We start from the raw sequence: 24,002 nt of genomic DNA on the forward strand, positions 1-24,002 counted from the left end.
ACCAATGTTTCATTTCAACTTGCAGTGTGAAACCTATTGTTTTCTTTCATACCTTAGACAAATAAGAAGGAGCAGTTCCAGCAGGTGCAGTCTATGATGTATGACTTAATGGAGTGGCGGTCACAGCTTCTGTCTGGGACTTTGCCAAAAGATGAGCTCAAAGAACTCAAACAGAAAGTCACTTCCAGAATTGATTATGGTAACAAGTAAGTGGCCTATGTTGCTTCTGAGAAACATGATTTATTGTAAAGCACCTAGCTAGAACAGAGACAATGATAAAGTTTTTCTGTTTATAACTCATTAAGGTGAGATGTAGACATATCGAATCTTCCTTTTCAAAATTCTCCCTGTTATTCCTGTGGTAATAGTAGGTACCATGTTGAAGCTTCTCATAGCAAATCACTTTTTCAAAATATTAATTCATTAATTACAGATACATGAGCTTGTCAATTATACAGATTTGAGGTCAGATAACTGGCCTTTATATACATATAACATGAGTGTACTTGGACCCAGAACTTGTCCATCCTTCACAAACACAGCCACCTCTAGTAGTGTTATGCTACCACTTAAGAAGTGGTGCTGAGACACCTTAGTGTGGTGGATGAATAGCAAAATTCTGAAGCGTGCAGAGCTTTTGCTAAGGGCACCACACCACCACTCTACCCCCTCCAACTTATTAGGGAATTTCCAGGCAGAACTCTGGTTCTAGTAATAGAAGTGAAACTACCAGGGATAGAATAGCTATTTGACAAAATGCCTTGTTTGCTTCTTGCTAGTGAAAAGTCACTGCAACACAACACATTTTTGGTAAAAATGGGGTTATGTGGGGTCAAGTGGTGTTCCACCATCTGATAAAGGGGGAGAGAGAGCTTGGTAAAGAAATCCTCACAGTATTGGCTTTACAGGCATTGGAATCTGCTCATAAACTGTAATTAGCTACTGCAAGTGACTGTGGTTATTGTGGCCTGAAAGCCAATACGCAACTGTAAGTCTTCAGTTACCTGTGGCTAGACATAGACACTGACCACGGGATGTTATAAAACTCTTGTTCACTATGATTTGGATGCACAGATTTCTGATAAATTGTGTTCTTACAGAACACGCTATGGGAATACACATATCCTTCTACACTATGTGGAGCTGAGTGGTCACTCCAAGACAGATGTTACTTTGAAATTCTCCAGTCAAAGCAGCCTAGCTCTGATTAAGGCAACACTAACATTGCTTTGCTTTGACTTCTGTTTTCACAGTCTTCTCTTCTTTCCAAAGTATAAGACAGTAAGCTCCTTCCTTTAGAGGAGCAGGGGTGGAGGGGATGTTTAAAATGGTTTGGGATTGTATAGAGGAGAAGTGCAAGTTGGACAGTATTTGTAAGTGCCTGAAAGTGTGGGGTTGAGTTGTGATGTGTGAAGGAAACTTGCCAAACTGTGGAGAAGAAATAAAGGGGGGTGACAATGGAGACTGAGTGGGTCATTGTTGGAGAGGAGATTGAACACCAAATCAGGAGAGGTTATGGATAACCATGTAAGGTGACGAAGACAGCCTGCAGTCTGACACAGATTGCTTCAAACAACATTAACAGGGCCATAAGAGCAGCCAGTACATTTTAGAAATTGTGAAAGGTGCAGCCTGGCACAAGGTAGACCAATTTTAGAGGGAGAAGGAGGAGTGAGATACTGGATAGGCAAGAAAGGGTATCTCTTGGCTGAGGTGACACCATGACACTGTGGGCAAGAATGTGTAGGATGTATGGAGGTAAGACTCAAGTTTTGAACATTGAGGAAAAATAAAAAGAGTGGAAGGAAAAAAGGCATGACTTGTATGAGAGTTAGCTAAGTAACAGGACTGGGAGAATAAGAGAGGAACATAAAAGCAGAAGGTAACAGGAAAAACCTATGCATCTTGATTACAAAAGTTATATATTAAAAAGCAAGAGATGAAGACTGCTTGAAGTCATTGAACATGGTGAATCTATTTTATGATAGGCATTTAAATGCTTTGGTGACATTACTATAAATTCCTAAAATGGATAAATACCATATAACAGCTTGAAAAGAAAATCGTGGAGATTAGTTAAATATTTCTTCAATCAAATGCTGTTGCATATATTTAAACTTACTTTATTGCTTTAAAACTTGAAGCAGCTCCTTGTGCATTACATTTCTAAGTTTTATTTTTATAGAATAAAATAACCCTGCTGTTATGTTCTTTGTATGTTCACAGGATACTTGAGCTAGATCTAATAGTTAGAGATGAAGATGGAAATATCTTGGATCCAGATAAAACCAGTGTCATCAGCCTATTTCATGCACATGAAGAAGCAACTAATAAAATCACTGAGCGAATTAAGGAGGAAATGGTAGGAATAACTGGCCAAACTTAATGCTTCCTTTGCTAAAATCAAAATGAAAAACCAGTACAAGGGTTGCAGGATGTGACCTTCTGCCGTAAAAGTCGGTGGAAACTTTGCCTCTGACTGAACTAAGAGTAGATTCACATTCATGCGTTATAAATACAGTTAAACCTCAAATTGAGTTAGGTGTGTTTGTGCACTGGATTCGGGCTGTGGGCTAGGCTGAAAGCCTGTGTTTAAAGCTGGTTCTAAATCCGTTCTTGGCTTTCTAAATAGAAACATGTCTCTTCATTCCATCTGTGAGCTACTCAATAGGCTGATTCACATAGTGAATACTTAGATACTTGGAGTTCAGGCTGCAGGCTATGACTAACCAAAGCTCTTTTTTAGAAGATCTTGTGACATTAGTTGTTTGCTCTGTGTTGCTTCTTGTCAGTTAGTCTGATGGAGTTGAAGAATTTAAGCTCACTAAAGAGCAACTCAGCATAATCTTGTGGACACCAGAAGTTAGCATGCATAAGCAAAGCTGATGAGTGCATAACTTTCATCTTTTAAAATGCACAGCAGGTTACTAGGCTTCTTTGACCTTTTTCTATGTTAAATCTGTTCAGGGACTTGTAAGATACTTGGGTTCTTTTCTTCATTCATGAGAAAATAAACAGTAATAAAGCAAGTAAAACACTTGACAAAAATTTTGGGCTGGCATGGTATTTCAGTAATGCCTGTGACAAATCACTGGAAAACACCTTAAGAGTTGGTCTCATCAGTGTCACTAAATAAATCTGGCTTCCCATTAACTGACAAGATAAGGAAAATTAAACTTGGTAGTCTGCAACAGACTGTGCTGTCTTGTTTTAAAAACAGAGCCAAACAAAGGATAAAAAGAGCTTTAAGGCCATCAAATGTTAAGTAGCTGTTTCCAGGTGGTTAAAATGGGATGTAGGTAGAAATTAGGAGCCTATTTTTGAGTTGGTGAATGTGCTCAGCTGTGTCCTAATCTCAGCACATGTTATTTGCCTCCTTCAGAGAGGTGTATTTGGTTTTGCTAGTGTTCCTAGCACAGTGAAACCCAGTTACAATGCAGATAGTAAGCCTTCTGCTATATCCTACTGTGTTCAAAAATCATCTCTTTCAGACTTGCAGGCTTGCCTCTGTAGTGACAGATTGATACTTTCTCTTCTCTTTAAACGTGTGATAATGTTTCACCCCTTATATAATTGCCCAGTGGCTGATGAACTGGCCTAAAATATGGAAGTCACAGAATCATAGAATATCTCGGATTGGAAGGTAACCATAAGGATCATTGAGTCCAACTCCTTGTTCTCTTCTCCTAAAGGGGTTTAAGCTCTTACAGCACAGCAAAACCAGTCAAATCTTTTAGGCACATTTTTTAACCAAAATCTTAGTAAAGGACTTCAGAATAGTTCTGTTGAAAGCAACCTGATTTTCTTGGGAGGTGAGGTTTTGAATACATCCATATACAGTAGGGAAACAACCTGGCTTTCTTTTCCTGAATGAAAATAAATGTAAGGTTTTCAAGAAAGGAAGGTTTCTGGAGGTGAAGGGAGAAGGGAAGAGAAACAGCTTAACTATTGTGTTTCTTGGAAATATTAATAAAATAAAGCAATTCCTGTTCCATTTCTAAAAGGAGATGCCTACTTGGAAAGGATAGTGTGCTTAGAAACCCATGCCAAGGAAGTTCTTACTCAGTATAAGTTTCCTAAGTACTGCAAAAGATATTTAAGGTCTCTCTGTCATCAGCTTTTTTATTATTTGCACATGGAGGTAGCTCCCTAGTCTGGGTGCACTGTTTTGAAGAACCCAGGTCTGAGCTTTTCATCTTCTTGCATACAGTGAAGGCTCTGGAGAGGAAGGTGGGATCTTCCATATCTATGTCATCTTTGCACCTTCTAACCTGCTAACTTTCTAGCTTCATAGTAGAAAAGGAAGCTGATACACTGGTGAAGTGTTGCGGAGGGTCAGAAACTTATTTGCTAGTCATGTTTGCATTATTAAGCAATGTCTTTCAGAGGAATATACAGGGCAATGCTTATTTGCTGGAAACAAGTATTTTTATCCAAATTTTCTACAATTTCTAAAATTGAAACTGCTTGTAGTATCCCACCATTCTAATTCATGGATCTAGCTAATGATTTTCCTTCTTCTGAGTAGTCAAAGGATCAACCAGATTATGCATCATACTCCCGAATGTCTTCATCCCCCACCCACAGCCTATATGTCTTTGTGCGGAATTTTGTTTGCCGAATTGGAGAGGATGCAGAACTCTTTATGTCACTATATGATCCACAGAAATTAACAATTATAAGGTAAGCTTTGTCTTCTTTTTATTGCAAAAGAGTAGTGAAAGGAGCTAGCCAAAATTAACTAAAATAGTTGCCAACATGCTAATTAATGCAGAGAATATATAAACAAAAGGAAGAAAACAAAAAGGAAAGGGAAGTGTGGATGAATCTAGTTGTTGGTAGCTACTAAAGAATTCTAGGGTAAAGGATTCCAAATATTTTGATAGGTAATTGTTGAATTGAACATTTCAGAGTTCTGGAGAAGCCTGAGACCACTTCAAAGTTAAGAGATTACTCTTGATGGGGAATGTTGCGGTGTCTGCAGTAAAGTGCTGAAATGGGGAAGGGGACAAAATGGGAGTAACTTACAAATTCAAAGATAGATTAAGATTCTGTTGAGTATTCCCGTCAGACTGATGATGATGAAGTTTCCCCCCAAAAAAGTGCCATTCTGTCTTATGTTCAAGTTATTTTTTAAAACGTACTGATGGTATTTTGTATAGCATTCTTCTTGGCCTTTTAATCTGGTATTGGACTTAAACAATCACCACAGACTATTATGACAATCATCACAGTCTGTGATGCAAGCTTTGTTATGTACTGTGGTTTTCAATGTACTGTGGAAGGGAAGAATTTTTAAATCACATGACAATAAGATATTTATCTTCAAAACAGTGAGAACTACTTGGTGAGATGGGGGAGTAGAGGCTTTCCAAAGGAAATTGATATGCTCAACAATCTTAAAGTAGTGTTCACAGTAAGTGTTTTCCAGTTTATCTTACTTTGTATTTGCAAATCAGATTGTCTCTTCTCTGTGGTCACTACCAGAATTCCTGAAGATTGAGCAAGATGAAGGAAGCAGAAGTAATCATAGAAAGGAGCAAGATGACCAGTCATTGAGTGCTTTAAGGCAGTGACAATGCTTCAATGTCCTTCCTTCAAATCCGCTGGCTGCCTCTTAAATTTACTGATGAGTTGATATTTTTTCACCTGCCGTACCTCTTGATTGCTACTATTCTATTTATCTCACCTTATATTTTCTTCAAACATTAAACTGTCAGGTTTTTCATCCTTTCTGTGGGTTCAGTTTGGGGTTTTTGGTGTTTTTTTTTTTTTTTTCCCCATTGATTACTGAGGCTCAATTTATTACTGGAGCTCCTGTTTAAATTTCACAACTTGGTTCTTCCCCAAGTAATATTTCGATTCTCTTTTGTTTGTATCTTAGGATCTTGGAAATAAAGACCTTAGCAGAGACAAAATTTATTTAGTTTGTCAAATAGTCCGAGTTGGAAGGATGGATCTTAAAGACAGTAACTCAAGGAAATACACACAAGGACTAAGGCGGCCTTTTGGAGTGGCAGGTAACTGATGTCTCCTGTGCTATATCTGAAGCAGGGCCCCAGTGATACTTGCCAACCCTGGAGTGTAAAATTTCTACCAAGACATGTCATAATACAAAATAGCTTTATCAACTATCTTCCATATTTAATTTTTTAAGTCCTTAAAGACTGCCTACATTAGGTTTTTAGTTCTGCAGGATTAGACCCAAACTAATCTGAAGTAATTCTCCCTTTACACAACGTCATGTTTGTAGTGTGGACTTTGCACTAAGTGTTCTGCCCCACAACTCTACCCCTGTTGGGCTACACTGCTGGCTAGTGAGGAGTCTATATTTACCTTGAGGCACAAGAATATAGATGCACGGTATTCATAGATAAGAAGAAATATTTTGCAATGCTGCTATATGTTTTGATGATTTTTCTTTTCCTCTTCTAGTTATGGATATTACAGATATCATAAAAGGAAAAGCTGAAAGTGATGAAGAAAAGCAGCATTTCATTCCCTTTCACCCGTAAGATAGTCATAGATTATCTTTTTTTGTATGCACAAAAATATTTCTGTATCTCTTTGGCTGTAACGATCTGTGAAATGTGTCAAGAAAAAGTAATTTTTCCTTTAAATAATTTTATGTTGCAATAGTGCTAATTATTTAAATATCACTTTAAAAGGCATTTAAGACTTGACAGGAGTTACATAGCATGTTAAATGAAGGTACATTTCTATGAATGTGCTCCTTCAGACAGCTGTTGCCACGTCCTATTGAACAAAACCCCAAGTCTAATTTAGTTCTATGATCGATTCTGTTTTGAATTTGAGAAAAATCTGAGTAAAAATTGGGTTTCAGTTCAGAAGTAGTTGAATTGTCACACATAAACTATCTTCAAAAGAAATGCCAGACTGGCTGCCTAAAAATGTGGTACTCGCAGTTCAAGTGCAGAGATGCCAGTATTCCCTGGAAACATGTTTGTGTATTCTACATAGCACTGCTGTTACGTACTATGGAGAATGAATTTAATTCTGAAAGACACAGGTATGACACACCGGTTTATTATTTCACTTTTTTACAATTTGATTCAACATGTTATGTAAGAATTCGTTTCTAATTTCAAAAGTAGCTGAAAGAGCTTCGAAGTTCATTCGTCAGGCTGTTTAGCAGGGAAAGTGGACTGGACTGGCATGCTGGTTAATGCATTCATGGTGTGCATTCCTACAAAATTATAAGCCTTCAATTTGTTAGTATGTCACAAAATGCCGTTCCTGAAGTTGTTGACTGAATCTTTTTCGCTTTGGTGTACACATAAGCTTAATGTGAGTGGTCTGTAATTTGGAGTGAGAGATAATGAAATTACTGAACGTATCATAAGGTCAAGTACTGCAAAGAGGACTGAGGCTGTTTGTCATCTATGTTCTGAGTGGTGTTTGATATATTTAGCACTTAATTCCTAGTAGACATTGTTGTTTCTCCCGCAGGGTAGTGGCAGAGAATGACTTTTTACACAGTCTCCTAAGCAAAGTCACTGCATCAAAAGGAGACAGTGGTGGACAAGGTACAGTTTTAAAGTATTATTATTATTTTTAAAAGTAACAAGGTATTTTTTGGGAACTTCATTTTATATTGTTTACATTTAAGAGAAAGGCCTTTACATTAGAGCTGTAGAACCACCATGGAGGTGGGTCAACTTTGAAGCTGGAAGTGAAGAATCGTGAGTTTGTTGCAGAATCTTAGAGGCTAATTAGTATCTACAGTTTTTGATTATAGAGCTTTTAGTTTGAGCTAAAGGAAATGGGGGAAGTGAATTCTTATCGCTATTTTAGTGGGTAGAAGAGGCAATAATTTAAAGAGATATTTTTTTTTTTCCTTACCATAAATCTAATCTTTTTTTTTTTTTTTTCCCTCTTAATAGGTGTCTGGGTAACTGTGAAAATGCTTGTTGGAGATGTGATTCAAACTAGAAAGGACTATCCACATCTTGTAGACAGAACCACAGTTGTTGCTAGAAAGCTAGGATTTCCTGAAATAATCATGCCAGGTAGGAGGTGCTTTGTTCTGTAATAGGAATGGATTTTTTTTCATTCCCTAGGTTAATGAGCATCAGCTGCAGCCTTATTTACTTACTTCTGTAATGGGTAACTCAGAGGCTCTTTAGAATTCATTCTTCACGGTAAGTTTTGTTCCAATATTAGAGATTTATATAAAATAGCTAAATCCTTGGAAAGTATTTTCTAGTGCTTAAACAGAAAAAATAAGAATAAGACACTGTGGGATAATCCCAGCTCCTTGTACATAGCATTCTTGTCTTCTAAGTAGATTATGGTGGATGCTTACTTGAATTTTAAAGGAACCTTATTCTTATTGTAACTTATCACTGTCCTTTATTAATAATAAACATATGCATTTACAATCACTTGATTTTTTTGGACTTACAATATTTTCCAAGTAAAGTTACTGTCTGCAGTGCTCCTTTTTGAAAAAACAAATGTAATCCTCCCTCCCCCCGCCTTCAAGTCAAATCTCGATATTAATTTGTTCACAGGAGCAAATTAAAACATGAAGCTCCCTCTAGAAGGAGCTGTGTATTTGGGGAAAATGCAGTAGAGGCATCACCTGTCACCTCACCAGCAGGTGTCAGTGCTGGCCGAGAATTGCTTGAAGTCACTTTGAGGACTCCCATTCGGTTCGTTTCACATCACATTGTAGTATCAGTTTAGCTAAGAATAGCGGACCTGAAAATTTAAGTTCAGAGAGAAGAGAATATGTTTTTATCTGTTTCACTGCACAAAAAGAGGTACTCTTGTGAAGTTCAGTTGACCCTATGGTCTCACAGCATTTTCATTGTGTTCTAACCTTTTGATTTCTTTTTTAGGAGATATAAGAAATGACATTTATATTACATTGCTGTATGGAGATTTTGACAAATACAATAAAACAACTCAGAGAAATGTGGAAGTTATAATGTGTGTCTGTGATGAAGAAGGAAAAGTGATGCCAGTAAGTTTTCTTTTTTCTGTATGATGGAGATAGAAACATGAGTTGCATTTTAGAAGTAAGCCTTAAACTTACAAATTTTTATAAAATACCATTGTACAAAAGCTTGCGGTTAGGGAACTTGTGTCATCATGTGACAGCTTGTGACTGGTTTTATGTTTAAAGTGACATATCTAATAAAGTCCTATAAATGTCTTGCAGAAAACTGTAACAAGAAATAACATTGAATGACCTATTTTAGCTGTGCCAAGGAAAAAATGCTGTTTCTGACAATTACTGTGTTCTTACTCTAGGGTTTCTCTGGTGAAAATTCCCAGAGGAATGCAATTTGCACATTAAAATATTAGAAGTACATTTCTGCTACATAACAAACCCTCAGTTTGTGCCAGGAAAACTGTGTCACTTTCCCTTGAATGAAGTACATGGCAAATAACTAAATTAGTGACAAGAGGAGTGTGGACACTGTACATATGCACCATAAATATTTACGGCATCTTTTTGTTATTCTATTTCAAGGTGGTTTTGTCTTTTCCTTAGGGCTTTTTAACACCAGTTCAGTATTCAGGGGGATTTTTGGCCTTTCGTTTTCTGAGCTTTATAGTGTTCACTAAATCAGTACAGTGGTCATGAGGGTGAATAATGATGACAATTCTTGAGATAAAATAAAGATGGAGAAACTCACTGTGGTTCTTGACTTGCTGAAATAGGCTTACGAACTACAATTAAAGGCTTGACCTAAAACATAACTTTAAAGCTCCAATGTTCAGAGGCTTGGGAAACGCGGTATCTTCATATTAACGCCTCCTCTCTGTTGGTGCTTTCATTATTGTTTGATTTTGAATGACGCCATATCCAAATTCAAAACTGCTTGTTAAAGACGGGTCTTGATGCTGCAGGACCTGTGCTGGTCCCGACCCTGTAGCTTCCTCAGGGTGTCTCCAGTCTCCGAAGGCCCCAGGCAGGAGCTGCGCGGGGCCTTGGGGCAGCCGGGCGCCAGTGGCGGGGCCTGTTCCCCGGGGAAAGATTTCCCTCAGCGCCAGGATCCCGCTGCGCCCTCCCCGCTGCTCCCGGCCGCCACGGCGGGTTTATGAGGGCGCAGAGGCGCGGACGAGCGCGCTGGCCCGGCCCAGCCCAGCCCCGGCTGCCGCCGTGAAGGCGCCGTGGCTGCGCGGCCGAGGGCGGGAAGCGAAGGCCGGGCGCGCTGGCTTGGCCGGGCCTGGCCGGGGGGCGGCGGCCGCCATGACCGCGTCCCGCAGCGAGCGCCGCCTGGCAGCGGTGTGGCGGCGCGCGCGGGCGCCCCTCGGCCCTGCGCTGAGGGAGGGCGGTGGCCGTGAGGGTCCTGCGCTGAGGGAGGGCCTGTCCGCTTGGGTCTGCCCAAGTCGTAAAAATGTACTGAAGTTAATAAGCCACTAAGCACTGTTTCTTCCCCTCTTTTTGTAAGAATGCCGTTTGTTTGGGAGCGGGGGACAAACCCGTGAGTGAATACAGATCAGTTGTTTACTATCAGGTCAAGCAGCCACGTTGGATGGAAACGCTAAAGGTACGGTGTAGGTACCTCTCCCCTGCTTTTTGCTCTTCATTTCTTAGTACCTCACACAGAAAAGCTTCACAGCGTCAGTTTTTTCTAGAAAATATCTTGTTCCCCAATACAGCTGGAAGGATGGAGCCATGGTCATGCATCAGTTAGCAGAGATACATGATTACTGGGGCTTACAATTTGGCCTAGAAAATGTGAAGATTTTTTTTTTTAGCAAAACAAATGAGGTCATCATCGATAACCTTACTCATAACATGGCTCATCAAAAATGAGATGTTGTATTGGTCCTATTGAGGTGAAACAATGGAGATGAGCTTCAATTGCATGATTGGGAAAAAAAAAAAAAGCGCCCCAAAACCCAAACTAAAACAACCCACTCCAACTTTATGGTTTTAGAGGAAAAAAAACTGCCTTGGATTTCTTTAGAGACACACAAATAACTAATCTAGCTTTAATGTCTGATTGGAAAATGCCCAGAAGCTTCCAGAAGTCATTCTTCTAAAGCATGTCTCAGGCTTGCTAGAAAGCTTGATTTTTTTTTTTTTTTTTTTTTTTTTTTTTTAAGACAATGATTGAAGATGTTACTGCCATGTATGACAAGCCAGCAATTATTACACTAAGGTGTGTTGGGGATACTGGGCAGGACAGGGAGGGAATGGAAGTGTAATATGAAGGAGAAGCTTATTTGTTGAAGACATTGCCCCATTCATTTTTTGCTTACTATACTAGTTACTTTTAAAAATTATTCTGTAATTCAAACTTTTATATAGAATCAGGAACAGTAGATCCTTTTGAAAGGTGTAGTTAATGTGAAGGAGTGTTATGCAGTAAGATTTGTAAAGGGAAGTTATGAATGAACACAAAGGAGAACAGATCTTTAAAGTTTTAGAACTATAAACTTGATAATATAAAAGTTTGTGCTTTTTCTTATGTAGTTGGCCTTTTTTGTTGCATACTTGTTATAAGCAAGTGTGCTACTTTAACAATAAAGCACTCAGCTTCTAGGATTCGGCTCAAGTCTTTGAAACTGAATTTAATCACAAAAATATGCTGAATTTATTTCGCTAGAATTTTCAGACCTTGTTCCCATTTTTATTAAATTGGTTATCAATTTATGTATATGAAATGTGGAAGTTTCAGATTGCAGAGGTGTTCCATAATTCTATGTGGTTAACAGGGTAAGTAATAAGACTGCAGTACACTTATTGTATGGTGTACAAGCACCTGTGTGCTTTAACTCACTGGGTTCAGTGCTTCATTCCTGTTGTGGTGCTAGACTGAGCAAAGTCTAACAGATTATTGCTTATCAGCCACCACTTCTGCTACTGGGATCAGGCTCAATAGTTCAAAATGGTCTTTTTTGAAAGCCATTATGGAGCCAGCAGAAGTGGTGCTTATTTATTCTAAAATAGGAGCTTATTACATGACAAAGCATCTTCTGCCCCCACCCCCCATAAATCTATTGATTATTTTCTGATTTTACAAAAGGTAGCAGTCCCTATTGAAGACATGCAAAGGATACATCTGCGCTTCATGTTCAGACACAGGTCATCTCAAGAGTGTAAGTAAGGAATTTTTACTTTAGTGACTTTCAATTCATTGATGGATAGTCAACTGAAAATATTTTGCTTTGCAGCTAAAGATAAAGGAGAAAAGAATTTTGCAATGGCCTACATAAGACTAATGAAGGAGGATGGAACAACTCTTCAAGATGGCATCCATGATTTGTTAGTCCTAAAGGTATTGGGTCAATTTTTTTCCTTTTTTTTTCCCCCCCACTGTTATCCCAAAGAAGGGTTCTTTCACCCAGTATGCAAGCCAATACACGCTGGGTTGAGGTATTTCTTTTACTTCATGTCTGCGCAGAGATGGGTGCTAGGTTGTAATTCCACAAAGCTAGCACACCACACAAGGAACTACAGCCTAGTTATCTTGCTACATGATTAGTAAAAACCTATCTAGATTTCCGCTCATTGGTCCGTAATTACTGATACATCTGCTATTGGTTAGTCATATTTAAATTTGCCTCGCTTAATATGTAAATCGGCATGCATGCTCTTTACAGGCACGGGGGGACAAATCTTTTTAGTCTTGAATTGAGTTGGTGGTTGTGTTCTCTGGCTGCCACCTTTACTTTTCCCCCCAGTTACCACAGATTTTTTCTGACTTCATGCTTCTTGGGCAGTCATCCAGCCTTTGGCTCCTTCTGCGGCAAGATCTTCCCCTCTTACCAATCTTTTAGCTCCTCTTCAAGGGTGTAGTCGTTAGCAAGGCCTGCACCGTTTATACAAAGTGTCAGGCTTACACAGCAGAGCCAGTGTTTAGTGGTGGTCCTTAGATCAGTGCCATACATTCGATCCGAAATTGAACTGACGCTATAGCTTAGGCATTAACCCAAACACATGGTTTTACCCAGTCTATACACAAGACACATTTATTTTCACACTGATGTCTTTGCATTGTTTGTTTTCTTAGTGCTAGGTTAATTTCATTATTCTATCAAAGACAAATATTATGGTTTTTGTCTGAACAAAAAAAAATTGGATGTAACTTGTTCGATGGTCAGTAATTGTTGCTCTAAATTTTAGACACACACATTATCTAAGCACAATGAGAGGTGGTTACTCTTCCTACTATTTTTACTGAGGTTTGTGCTTTTGTCCTTCTATAGTATAGAGGAAGTTATGCTAAAGCTCAGTACCTGGATGTGTACCATTATTCTTGCTGCAGAGGGAAAAAGTGTTGCTTTGATTCATTTAGAATCTTTGTCATGTGAATAATCAGGGAATGTAATCTTAGAGAATTGGTTGGTTGAAACTGTGCTGTGTAGTTACTCAGGTACAAAAGTGAAAGTTTCAGGAATCAATTTTGTATGTAAATAATAGTTTTGACTAGCCCTGATTGGACACAGGTAGCGTTTTTGACTTTGTGAACTGAAGCAGGGAACAGATGTTTCAAGATTTATTTCTTGTTGATTTTTTTTTTTTTCCCTTGGAGAATAGTGTTTAGCAGGAACTGAGAACCAGAAATCACTGCCAGTACAGAAGAATTTTTACTTTAGGTAGTGCTCTTTTCAGTAAACTAGTTTGCCGTAACATTAATGACAAGTGAGATACATGCAACTAAATCAAGTTAGTTAGTCCAAAAAGATTAATGGCAGTGTGTAGTTAATTATCTTCTCTTCATTGATACCAACTTAGACCAGAAGGAAAATAATGACCATGTCATATGACTGTGTGGTTAATGTTGGTTATGAAACTCCATCTGCATCAACCGGGTAATTTTTCCTTAAGTGACAGCATAGATGGGAAATGCTGAATAGAGTTGACCTAGTTTGTGTTTGGGAGAAACAGACAGATTTTCTGACATATGTTTGCCTATTCTAGTATTAAAAACAGTAATTGTAAGCTGTAAGTGTTTTAAATAGTCGTACATCTGGCCTCTCAAAATAAGTAATTTGAAAACTGATAAGTTTAAACAGTGTATTTTCGCTGCCTTCAGGCAATAAATCTTTCTGAGACGCTTCTGGATCAAAATTTCAAGTCTTTCCCCCATTGACTAACTTGTCTCAAAAAGTGGAAGTCAAGTTTCTTTTCTGGTTCCAGAAATTCTGCGAAGTAATTATTTGGCAAGCTTAGTAACAATCATAAAAGTTAATAATGCTGTCTGTTTTGCTGCGTAAGGATTTTGCCTTTTGTCTGTCTAGGTCTCTTTATAACCAATTTTTAACCTTCTGGTTTGATAGGAAGTAGAGACTGCACACCAACAGTTACTGAATCAGATACAAACAGAAAACTTCTGAAAATCATTCTAGATTATGTTTTTTGTAACTCCTTGTTTATAGACAATTGTAGACTGAGAGTCTGCAATTGAGTCAGATCTGTCATGATGTAGCTTTAAGTGACAAATCTCATAAACTCATTGGGGAAATTTTCTAGAGTAGTTTTGTTAAATAAAAATTACATTCTCTGAACAGCGAGGAGTATGATTTTTGTTGCCTTTGTCTAAGAACTGCTTTTTTGTCTGGAGTATGAATCAAAAGTTGAGACATAAAAAAAATCTGTGAGGGTTGTAGCATGCAACTTGATGAAATAGAGGGGGGAAAGATACCTGTTGGCACTCTGGTTTTGTACTGTTCATTCTACTTTTAAGCATAAATTCTGTGATATCTGTGTCAATTAATTACTGCAGCATATTGTCTAATTTAAAATACAGCCTTACCATGCCCTGATCTTTCATGTTAAAGGTCCGGGTATTAAGTTATAATGAGCATACTGAAATAGTGCTGCTATTCTTTCCCTATGCAGTCCCATTTTCTATTTTAAATTGTGTGCAGGCATGGTAACTGTGTTGTCTGTATCCTGTGTCTATATCCTACAGTCTTCAAGGTGATGGTCAATAGTCTATTGTGTTCTGTAGCTATTGACATTGCAATGAGAAATTGGCTCTTGCTCTTACTCTGCCAGTGACATCACCTGTCACAGTTCCCTACTGCACCTTAAAACACATACATTTATAATTTCAGCGTAGTATTTTCCCTGCATGTTCATTGCAGCCTTTCTTGCTGACTAACATCGACTCTTGGTTTACCTGTATGAGCCATGCTGGGACTGGAGTATTCTTTATCCTTTAGTGCATGCATTTAAGTCCATAGAAACATAGCTTTTTGTTTACTTCTGTAGAAAGTACAAAATGAGTCTAACTTGAAACCCAGTGGTTTAAAATATGTAATAAATGGTATATTGTTTTTCAGGGGGACAGTAAAAAAATGGAGGATGCTAATGCTTATTTGACATTACCTTCTACACGTCAACACGTAGAAAATAAAGGAGCAACCATAGTCAGGAACTCAAGTATTGTAGGGGGGCTTTCAGTAAGCTCACGTGATGCATTTTATATTTCAACTCTTGTTTGTTCTACAAAGTTAACTCAGAATGGTATGTATCTTCTAAACAGGCAGAAGTTTTAGAAAGAAGACATTCACAGAAATGGTAAATCACATTTTAAATTTTAATATCTGTCCATTTATTTTCTATTAGTGGGCTTACTAGGTCTCTTAAAGTGGCGTATGAAGCCAGAGCTGCTTCAGGAGAACCTGGAAAAACTGAAGATTGTGGATGGAGAGGAAGTTGTGAAGGTATGTCTTCATATAGTTGTTTTTCAAGTCCTTCATACCATGACAGAAAAAATGCTACATAGTTTCAAAAAGAAGAAGAAACTGGAGGGTCAGTTAGAGTAAACATAGGAACTTAAGTAAGCCTGTCAGTTACACTTTCTTTTATGAGTGTCATTCAGTGTAATGCCTTTGCTAGGGAGTGTTTGCAGAAGGCATGAGCAAAGCTCTTCATTAAGAGGGAGCAAGGAAGCAGGCGTCTGGACAGGTCTCCTCAGAGTGTTAGCCATCTCTTTCCTACTTGTTGCTCCCAGACATTTCCTGTATTGGCTTCTGTAGAGATTGGAAGATTACTAGTCAAATCTGCCTGCTTTCACTGGTAATTAATTTATTAGGATCCTTTTCTGCTTTCTGTTGGTTTATTTTATTGGAAATTTTGTGCATGAATGGAGAATTCAATATTAAGAATATTATTTGGAGTTATTACTCTTTTGGTCAGGTGCTTACGTATATGTCACGGGTGAACTTTAATTTTGAGCATGCACAGAAAAATTAATTTAAAAACTTGATAGGATATGAAGGCAGTGATTGTAAAGTATTTTCCACAGTCTCTGTTCAACTGTTTGCTTCTGTCTGTCTGAAACATCACAAACAATTCCTACTGCTTTCTTTACAGTTCTTAATATTAATTTGCGTGTTGATATTAAAAAAGTGTATTATGTATCCAATGAAGTGCTTTGTTAATTTAATGAGTATAATATAAATAAAAACTTGTTAATATTTTGGAAAGTGGCAGACACTATTACATTTGTATTACTCTTCAAATAAAAGCGTGAGATACCTCTCTAGAGAGAAGGAGGAAGGAGAACTTTAAAAAAAAAAAAAAATAAAAAAAAAAAATTTTTTAACCAAACAAGGATTTGGGTCCCAAGTCACTGGGGTGCTTTCCTTTGATTTAAAGTGTGCTTTGAATCAGACCATAGAAATATGAAATGTGTTTTTAATCATCATGTATATGTGAAAATAGCAACTATTAATCTGTATCACTAAGGAACTAGGAATGCAGTTTTAGGTAGTTACATTGTTTATATCATATTTTTAACTTTTCCATAAGCTTTGAGTTAAACATGTGTTATTGATTGCTAATGTGTCTGAGGATGTAGGTTCTTAAAATTAATGAAACTAGAGCCTAAATCCCCAGAAATGTTTTCTGAATTTAAGTGATGTTTCAATATAGACCTTTAAAATTCTGACTTGGGAGAATCCAGGTCTACTATCTGAAATCTGACTTGTGAGATTTTAACATTGAATTGGTTACCAGTTTGTCATTTCATGTTCTATAGTTTCTCCAAGATACACTGGATGCCCTGTTTAACATCATGATGGAACATTCCCACAGTAATGAGTATGACATCCTTGTCTTTGATGCACTGGTAAGAGTCAGCACTGAAGGATTTTATTTTTTGAAGAACATTATAATTTTGAATGACCTATGAAGTTGTTTCTTTCAGGGAATTAGTCTTAAAATCTCTACAGAACAGGTGGAATATTACTGTTTGACTGAAAAGCAAGTTTCTTTAAAAACTCTCAAATAGTGGATTATCAAAAATATTTCAGAAGACTAATACTTAAATTAAAATGTGACCTGACGAAAAATACTCATTATGTTCATGTCTGTTTAGATATACATCATAGGACTCATTGCAGACCGTAAGTTTCAACATTTTAACACTGTTTTGGAAGCGTATATCCAACAGCATTTTAGTGCAACACTGGCATACAAGTAAGTTTGTTTTCTTCTCTTCTTTCTCTTTTTTGCTAAACCTCCACCATCACATTAAAGAACATAAATCCTGTTTGTGACTTTTCTGATGTAATTAATGATGACTGTTGTTTTGATGCTGCTGTTTGCTTATCTGGAAACAAACCTGCCTGAGACACACACATATCATTATAACTAGAGTTATTTGAGAAATAATAATTGATTTGGAGTTAAATTATTCTTTGGCATTCATTTTCTCGTCTGGATTTTGCTGTGTCTGAGCACTTCACCTGTATCCTGTCAAATTTGTCAAAAAATACTTTGCTGTAAAGCCTCTCCCTTTACATTCCTCACCTTAACATGAAATGCCTTAAGTGAGGGGTTGAGGCTGTCCTCAACCCATTTATATAGGTTTCCACATATCATTTTACAGCAAACTCACTCGTGGGGAGAAACATTGTTGGGGAACTGTCAGGTCTTCATATGCAGTTCAGTCTGATGTTGGACCAGGAGGGTTTCAGTGTAGCAAACTGGAATTTTGGTATTTGTTAAGTGGTCTGCTGTGAACTGGAGTCAGTATTTGTTACATGGTCATGCCATTGGGCAGGTGAGCAGACTTTTGGTGGTTTTGTTTAGTTTTTTTTAATTTATTTTTGGAGCTTTCAGATAATGCCCAGATGGGAAGACATGTATTCATAGAAGAGAATAAAAACTGTGGAGACAGTAAATAATACTGGATTTCTATTTTATTTAAAAAAAGCTTTATGCAGATGATGGTGGGATAAAATTGCTTTCAGTTATGAAGAAAAATTACATCATCAGTTAGTGCTGATCTTGGGGAAGTGCTGTAACAGGGTAGATCTGTTTTTTTCATCTACCTAAAGTCTTGTTCTGGCATCTTAATGGGGTGTCAGATTGAAGGAGAACTTTAATTTGGGATGTGAATAATATATGGAAGGCCTTAGCTGAAGGTTTGGAACAGTTGAGGGTATCTTGTAGTGTCCTGTGCCAAATTTGTATCAGTTCCAACTCAATAGGAAACATCACACAGATCATATATTAGAACATGAGTTTTCTAGAATTGAAAGGCAGTAGTGCACACTCAATCCTTTCTCACATTCCAGGAAAGTTGAAATTAGTATTATTGGTCTCAGAAAGCTCAAGCGCAAGGTACAGGGTCTTCTTTAATCCTCCTTTACTCCATATGTAATAAGCATACATAATTTAATGCTTTATATTATTGTGGAAGAAGAGAAGGTTGGGTACAGAACCTCTCAGGACAGCCTGATTTGCTTAAAATATTTCTAAGACTTACCTGAATGAGAACTTCTGATGATTTAATCAAAGTGGCAGAGGCAAAGTAATGTTTATGATCGTTCCCCAAATCATGAGTTTTCTTGGCATCATTGGTTCCATGCACATCATGGAAGATGTACTTGGTTTCAAGAATCATTTACGAAATAAATAACTCATAGTTAGGAAGGAGACAGACATATTATGGCCATATTATGAAATGGTATTTTGGCCAAACTGTTAAGTATTTATTCAATTCCTACATAGTCATCCATTTATACCTAGCTTTTATAGAGTTCTGAGAGGACTTAATGTTGACACTTGAGGGACCTTGAGTGGACTGCCCTTGCGTACAAGTTGGATAAATTCTGTCCCAACTCACTACAAAGCTGTGAATTCAGAGAAGCTGTAAAAAGGAGTAAATAGAAACACGCAATGGATGTAGTGCCCAGGAGGCTGAGAGGCTGAAAGCATGATATTTTGGTCCTGAAATGTGAGTTAGGCTAGTGCAGTTGGGCTGAGGATGTGTTTATCAGTTCCACAGATAGATATATATACACACACACATATATATACACACACGTATGTATCTCTATATATTCTGTGCAGTAGCAAGCAGTTCTTGGAGCTATTATTTGCATGCAAATATGTTCCAAATACCATAGTGATCACTTACTAATGTTTCATCAGTCCAGTTGGTGAACTGTTAAGTTTCATCAACATGCAAGTGCTAGTTTGGTTTTTGTTGTTTTGTTTGGATTGGTTGGTTTCATTTGTTTAGGGTAGAGGATAGTAGGTTTCTGGTTTTGTAGTGATGCAAGAAGAAAACCCCAACTATCCTTATTTTAGTAGGTCTTATGTCTAGTTTAATCATTTAAGATGAAACTAGATCTAAAAATAAGTCCCTTAATTTTTAGTTAAGCTTTTGCACTTTTTTAGCAGGTTGTGTGTTTAGCAAAAAAATTGCCTTTGGATACAAAGCAAGGAAGTGTTGAAATAAAGGAAACACTTCAAGCAGATATTGCTGTGTACCAGAATATTTTACTGTTTACATGCAGTTAATTTAGAGCATGTAGTGGTGTTTAATCACCACTTCATGTAGGTAGGCAGAACTAACATTTTGTTACCTTGTGTGTGTATTTTATAAACTTCTGTAAAAGAGCTTCCAGGATTGTGTAATGTTATGCTGCTGTTCTGAGATATCAGATTGCTTTCTTGGTTGTGCAGTTAAGAATTTGCTCCTCATTTGTTTATACTGATAGAATTTGTGCAACAAATGCAAAAATACATACAGTACATTTTGGTGTGTGTGCTTGACTAAGCATAAACATTTATTTAGAGTAGCCAAACAAGTTCAAGAAGTTAATTAAAAAAACCCATTTAAAACGTTTTTTATCTTCAGGAAATTAATGACTGTTTTGAAGACTTACTTGGATACCTCCAGCCGAGGGGAGCAATGTGAGCCTATCCTAAGAACTCTGAAAGCACTGGAATATGTTTTCAAGTTCATTGTTAGATCAAGGACATTATTTTCACAGTAAGTACCCAAGCTATTACCATTTAACTAGCAGTCCAATATCAGAAATATAAGTAGACCTGAGAAACAGAAAAAATTGATTCCAGAACAGAACTGTATGTTTCCTTTTCACAAATAAAACATAAAAGCTGGTAAATAGCCTAAAATACACATATTGCTGAAATATTTTTTGGAGAGGGAATTTTCAAAAATCTGCTTTCTGATTCACAGTGGAAGTTCCAGAGACCTATTTAGTAGTAGCAGCTGATTTCAAAGGGTGATTATTTTTTGTGTCAGGTGGCTTGGCCGAAGACCAATGGGTGGCCGAACATTGTGACAGATGGCTTGAAGCTGGATGCATGTCCTTGAGATCATGGTGTTCAGCAGCTCAGACTGTGCATAGAATAATGTAATTTTCAGTAATCGTTGTCCAGCACTCGCCATCTGAAACTGGAGAGTTTCAGATTTTCAGTTAAGGAATTTATAGGGTAGAGACAATGGATCTGTACAGCTCAGCCAAACAGATGAGGTGTAATATTTACAATATTTACGGTATTCAGGTTTAGGAAGAGGGAGATGGGGAGAATGAAGGAGATGAAGGCTGGAAGGAGAAAAATTCTGCTATGGTAACTGTATCCCCCACTTCCTCCCCTAGCCCTTAAGGACTGTCACTATATCCCACAGACCCTATCCCCGTCCTCTGTTTCCTCTCTTCTGCTTCATCTTTTTCCATTTATCCTTAGTTGGTTTCCCCATAATACTTGTTCTGCTGTCCCTCTGCTGCACGGCTGAAGGAATGCAGTGGCAGAAGATAGGCAGTGGCAAACTTGGGACTATACATAGACCGAGTGGTTGGCAGTTCTCTGGATACACTACATGGTCAACAAGCAATGGCTTTGTGCAAATGCAGATTGTAGTATTTGTCAAGTTAAGTTAAAAATAATGTAGATTGTAGTATTTGTTAAGCTTAAGGAAAATAATAAGATAATGCAGACTGTAGTATTTTGTGGGAGTGTCAGCTCTGCACAGCTGTGGGAGATTCAATGTGTTATTAGTAAATGATTAAGAGGCAAGTGGGCATTGGCCTGTCAGCCCTGCACATCTGTGGGAGATTCAATACTTAAGAGCCAAATTGACATCAGCTGGTGGAGCTTTTGCACAGGCTTGGAGAAGTGTTGGTCAGTCCTGTGCTGACTTGGAGAAGTGTCAGCTCTGCTCTGTACAGGCCCAGAGAAGCAGCAAGGCTTGGAGGAGAAACAGGCCTTGGAAGAGAGATAAGAAACGGCCTGGTGGTGCTAAGGTGGATGGAACTGTTTGTGGGAGAGAGGATTGATGACTGTCTAGTTGCTGATTTGTTTATCATGAAGTAGGAGCTAGGGTAGCGAGAGCATAGCGAGAGCATAAGTATGTACCACTGTAATAATAAAGGATTTTCCTTCTGCACTTCAATAGAGAGTCTGTGCATCAGTTGCCACAGGCAGTTAGACACAGAACAGAAAGGTCTTCTGTTTTATCTGTCTTTTGCTCAGTGGGAACATTAATACAATTTTTTCTTTTATTCCACTGTCCATTTTTTCAAAAAATCCATGTAGGTGTATAGTTTTGTAAAATGAAGTATGCTCGATGAATTATGAAATTTTGGTTGAAGAAGATTCAGAAGTTACTTGCTGCTGGTAGATAGTCCCTTAGAAATATTCTTGTTTCTAGGAATTTACTATTTATAGATGGATACAGATAAACAAGGTGAAAAGCTGTAAAAGGAAGGAGATGGTGCTTATGAAAATGGAATATAGCTAGTAGTTCAAAAGCTTGATTTTAAATTTTTTTAATAGGTGTCATGGCAGAAGGGGACATATAGAGTTTTGGGGAAGGAGGCATTGTATAGAGGATTATGGAAAATTTCTTGTATGGATGAAGGTCAGAAGGCAGGGTTTTGTTGCAGGGAGAACTTTGGTCTCTGTTTTAATCCCTAGTATTAGCTGGCAGCAAAAAGTGTACGTTTTATGATCTGGGGTAAACTAGGTTATTGCAATATGCAGGTGATTAGCTGTACATATCTACTCCCTTTAGTTTTCCCTATAAATGCCTTAACTGGAGGTCTGAAACTCTAAATTTGGCTGAACAATTATTATTATAGGCAGTAACAGTTCTTGCAAACAATAACCTCTGGCAAAAATAATCAAACAGTGAACAGTATCATCTGATACTGTGTATCCATCTATCGCTGTTGTGATCTAACCTTTTGCAGTCAATTTCCTATTGTCAGACTGGTCATGAAAAAGAAGAAGATATGGAAAAAAATGGCTTAATGTATTTTCTTCCCATGAGAAAAGTTAGGATTTACTATTCAAGTACTTCACTTTCAAGGGTTGAGATTAGCCCTCTTGGAGACAAATATTTTTAATCAATACAGCTGAGACAGATCTTTAGATCATTCTCTCATTAATTTGATGGACTGCTTAAACTAAGATGCCTTCATGAAAGGTATGAGACATTACAAAGTGAAAATTATGTAGGAAAGAGATGAATAATGGCTTCTAATGTTAGACATAAAATGGGAGACATTTTTTATCTCATTGCCAGGCAGATACATTGAAGATAACCAAGTTCTACTTCAATTTGCATTCATTCAATTCTGTTGAAGTTATAGAGATGTAATGAAAGCAAAAATTTTTTTACTCCAGTCAAGCTGAACTAAGATTATGTCCTGCAGCTGTTTGTTCACTGACTGTGTTTTGTAGAAAGGTCATATATATTAGCCAAAGTTTTATATAATACAGACTCTGAAAACATGAAATGTTTGCTTTCCTCCTTTCATTTGCCTAAGGTTATTTTTGATGGTGAAATTCATGTACCCTGTTGTGATGAAGTTGTTTTCAAGCAAAATAATCTCTTAAAATTTACTTTCAGAACAAGTGATTTTAATTGAAATTTAACACAGAAAATTGTGTCTAAAGGGAAGCTAGATGGTGAGTCAGGAAATAGAATTATCATTTTACCTGGCTTAAATTAGTCCTGATGTAAATTTAAAAAGCATGTTTAATATATGTTGTGTGATGCTTCTGCCTCCCTCCTTGCCCCACAGGTTTAGTCAAGAAAGCTTCAAATTTCAACTTGAATAAAAAAAATAGTTTTAAGAACCTCAATTTACTTTTGCAGAGTGTTTTACAGTCAACAAAAGCTGTATCAGTGCATTAGCCAAGTAACTTTAATAAACAGACTGAGACAGTCACACTGTTACAATTTACATGTACTTAATTTCCATTGAAAAATAATTTTAAATAGCCCCCATGTGCCACAATCTCTGGTATGTTTTTAAAAAAAAATAACCAAAAACCAAGCACCTAAAATACCACTTGATAATAAGTAAGATGAACTTGCTGTGTAATTGTGCTTGTACTAAAACTTACTTTTTTTCAAGATACCTTTCACATCTAATTTTTTCTTGTAGGCATTATACGGTTATCACACCTCAGTAGGGATGTACCTAAAGTAGTGTCTGTCATGTATGTTGTATCCATATATATAAAATGGTTTTCCTCTCCAGACAATGTTTTGCATCTTGGGGTTCCTTTCCCATAATTGACTTAAATCTCATTGACAAGCATGGACTGAAACAGCACAGAGGCCATTGGCCTGAATACTGTATCCCTCAGTGTTTTTCTTTCCTCAAAGGTTCCTGCCAGTTGCTGTATGAATAGCAGATTTTTTTCCTTGCTGTAGATGAAAACTCTTAATTTGCCTTTAGTTATCTTAAGGACTTAAGTTTCAAGTTGAAAAGAGAAGTATGTGACA

General features: G+C 37.4%; 1 protein-coding gene across 2 annotated transcripts in view; it reads left to right on the top strand.

Moving 5' to 3' along the window:
* The window catches only part of DOCK2 (dedicator of cytokinesis 2), a 206,740-nt gene that overhangs the window by 16,835 nt on the left and 165,903 nt on the right, over window positions 1–24,002 (top strand). For both annotated transcript variants that reach the window (XM_074838147.1, XM_074838148.1), the window contains 17 exons: window positions 58–206; window positions 2,227–2,362; window positions 4,529–4,683; window positions 5,335–5,416; window positions 5,885–6,020; window positions 6,436–6,511; window positions 7,471–7,547; window positions 7,905–8,030; window positions 8,865–8,989; window positions 10,428–10,526; window positions 12,012–12,084; window positions 12,160–12,263; window positions 15,277–15,460; window positions 15,563–15,660; window positions 16,980–17,069; window positions 17,319–17,419; window positions 20,094–20,228. In XM_074838147.1, coding sequence (XP_074694248.1) covers window positions 58–206; window positions 2,227–2,362; window positions 4,529–4,683; window positions 5,335–5,416; window positions 5,885–6,020; window positions 6,436–6,511; window positions 7,471–7,547; window positions 7,905–8,030; window positions 8,865–8,989; window positions 10,428–10,526; window positions 12,012–12,084; window positions 12,160–12,263; window positions 15,277–15,460; window positions 15,563–15,660; window positions 16,980–17,069; window positions 17,319–17,419; window positions 20,094–20,228 — 1,946 coding nt within the window. The remainder of the gene's footprint in view (window positions 1–57; window positions 207–2,226; window positions 2,363–4,528; window positions 4,684–5,334; window positions 5,417–5,884; window positions 6,021–6,435; window positions 6,512–7,470; window positions 7,548–7,904; window positions 8,031–8,864; window positions 8,990–10,427; window positions 10,527–12,011; window positions 12,085–12,159; window positions 12,264–15,276; window positions 15,461–15,562; window positions 15,661–16,979; window positions 17,070–17,318; window positions 17,420–20,093; window positions 20,229–24,002) is intronic.

Source organism: Strix aluco, chromosome 13 (genome assembly GCF_031877795.1).
Source record: "Strix aluco isolate bStrAlu1 chromosome 13, bStrAlu1.hap1, whole genome shotgun sequence".
In the NCBI taxonomy this organism is placed as follows: domain Eukaryota; kingdom Metazoa; phylum Chordata; class Aves; order Strigiformes; family Strigidae; genus Strix; species Strix aluco.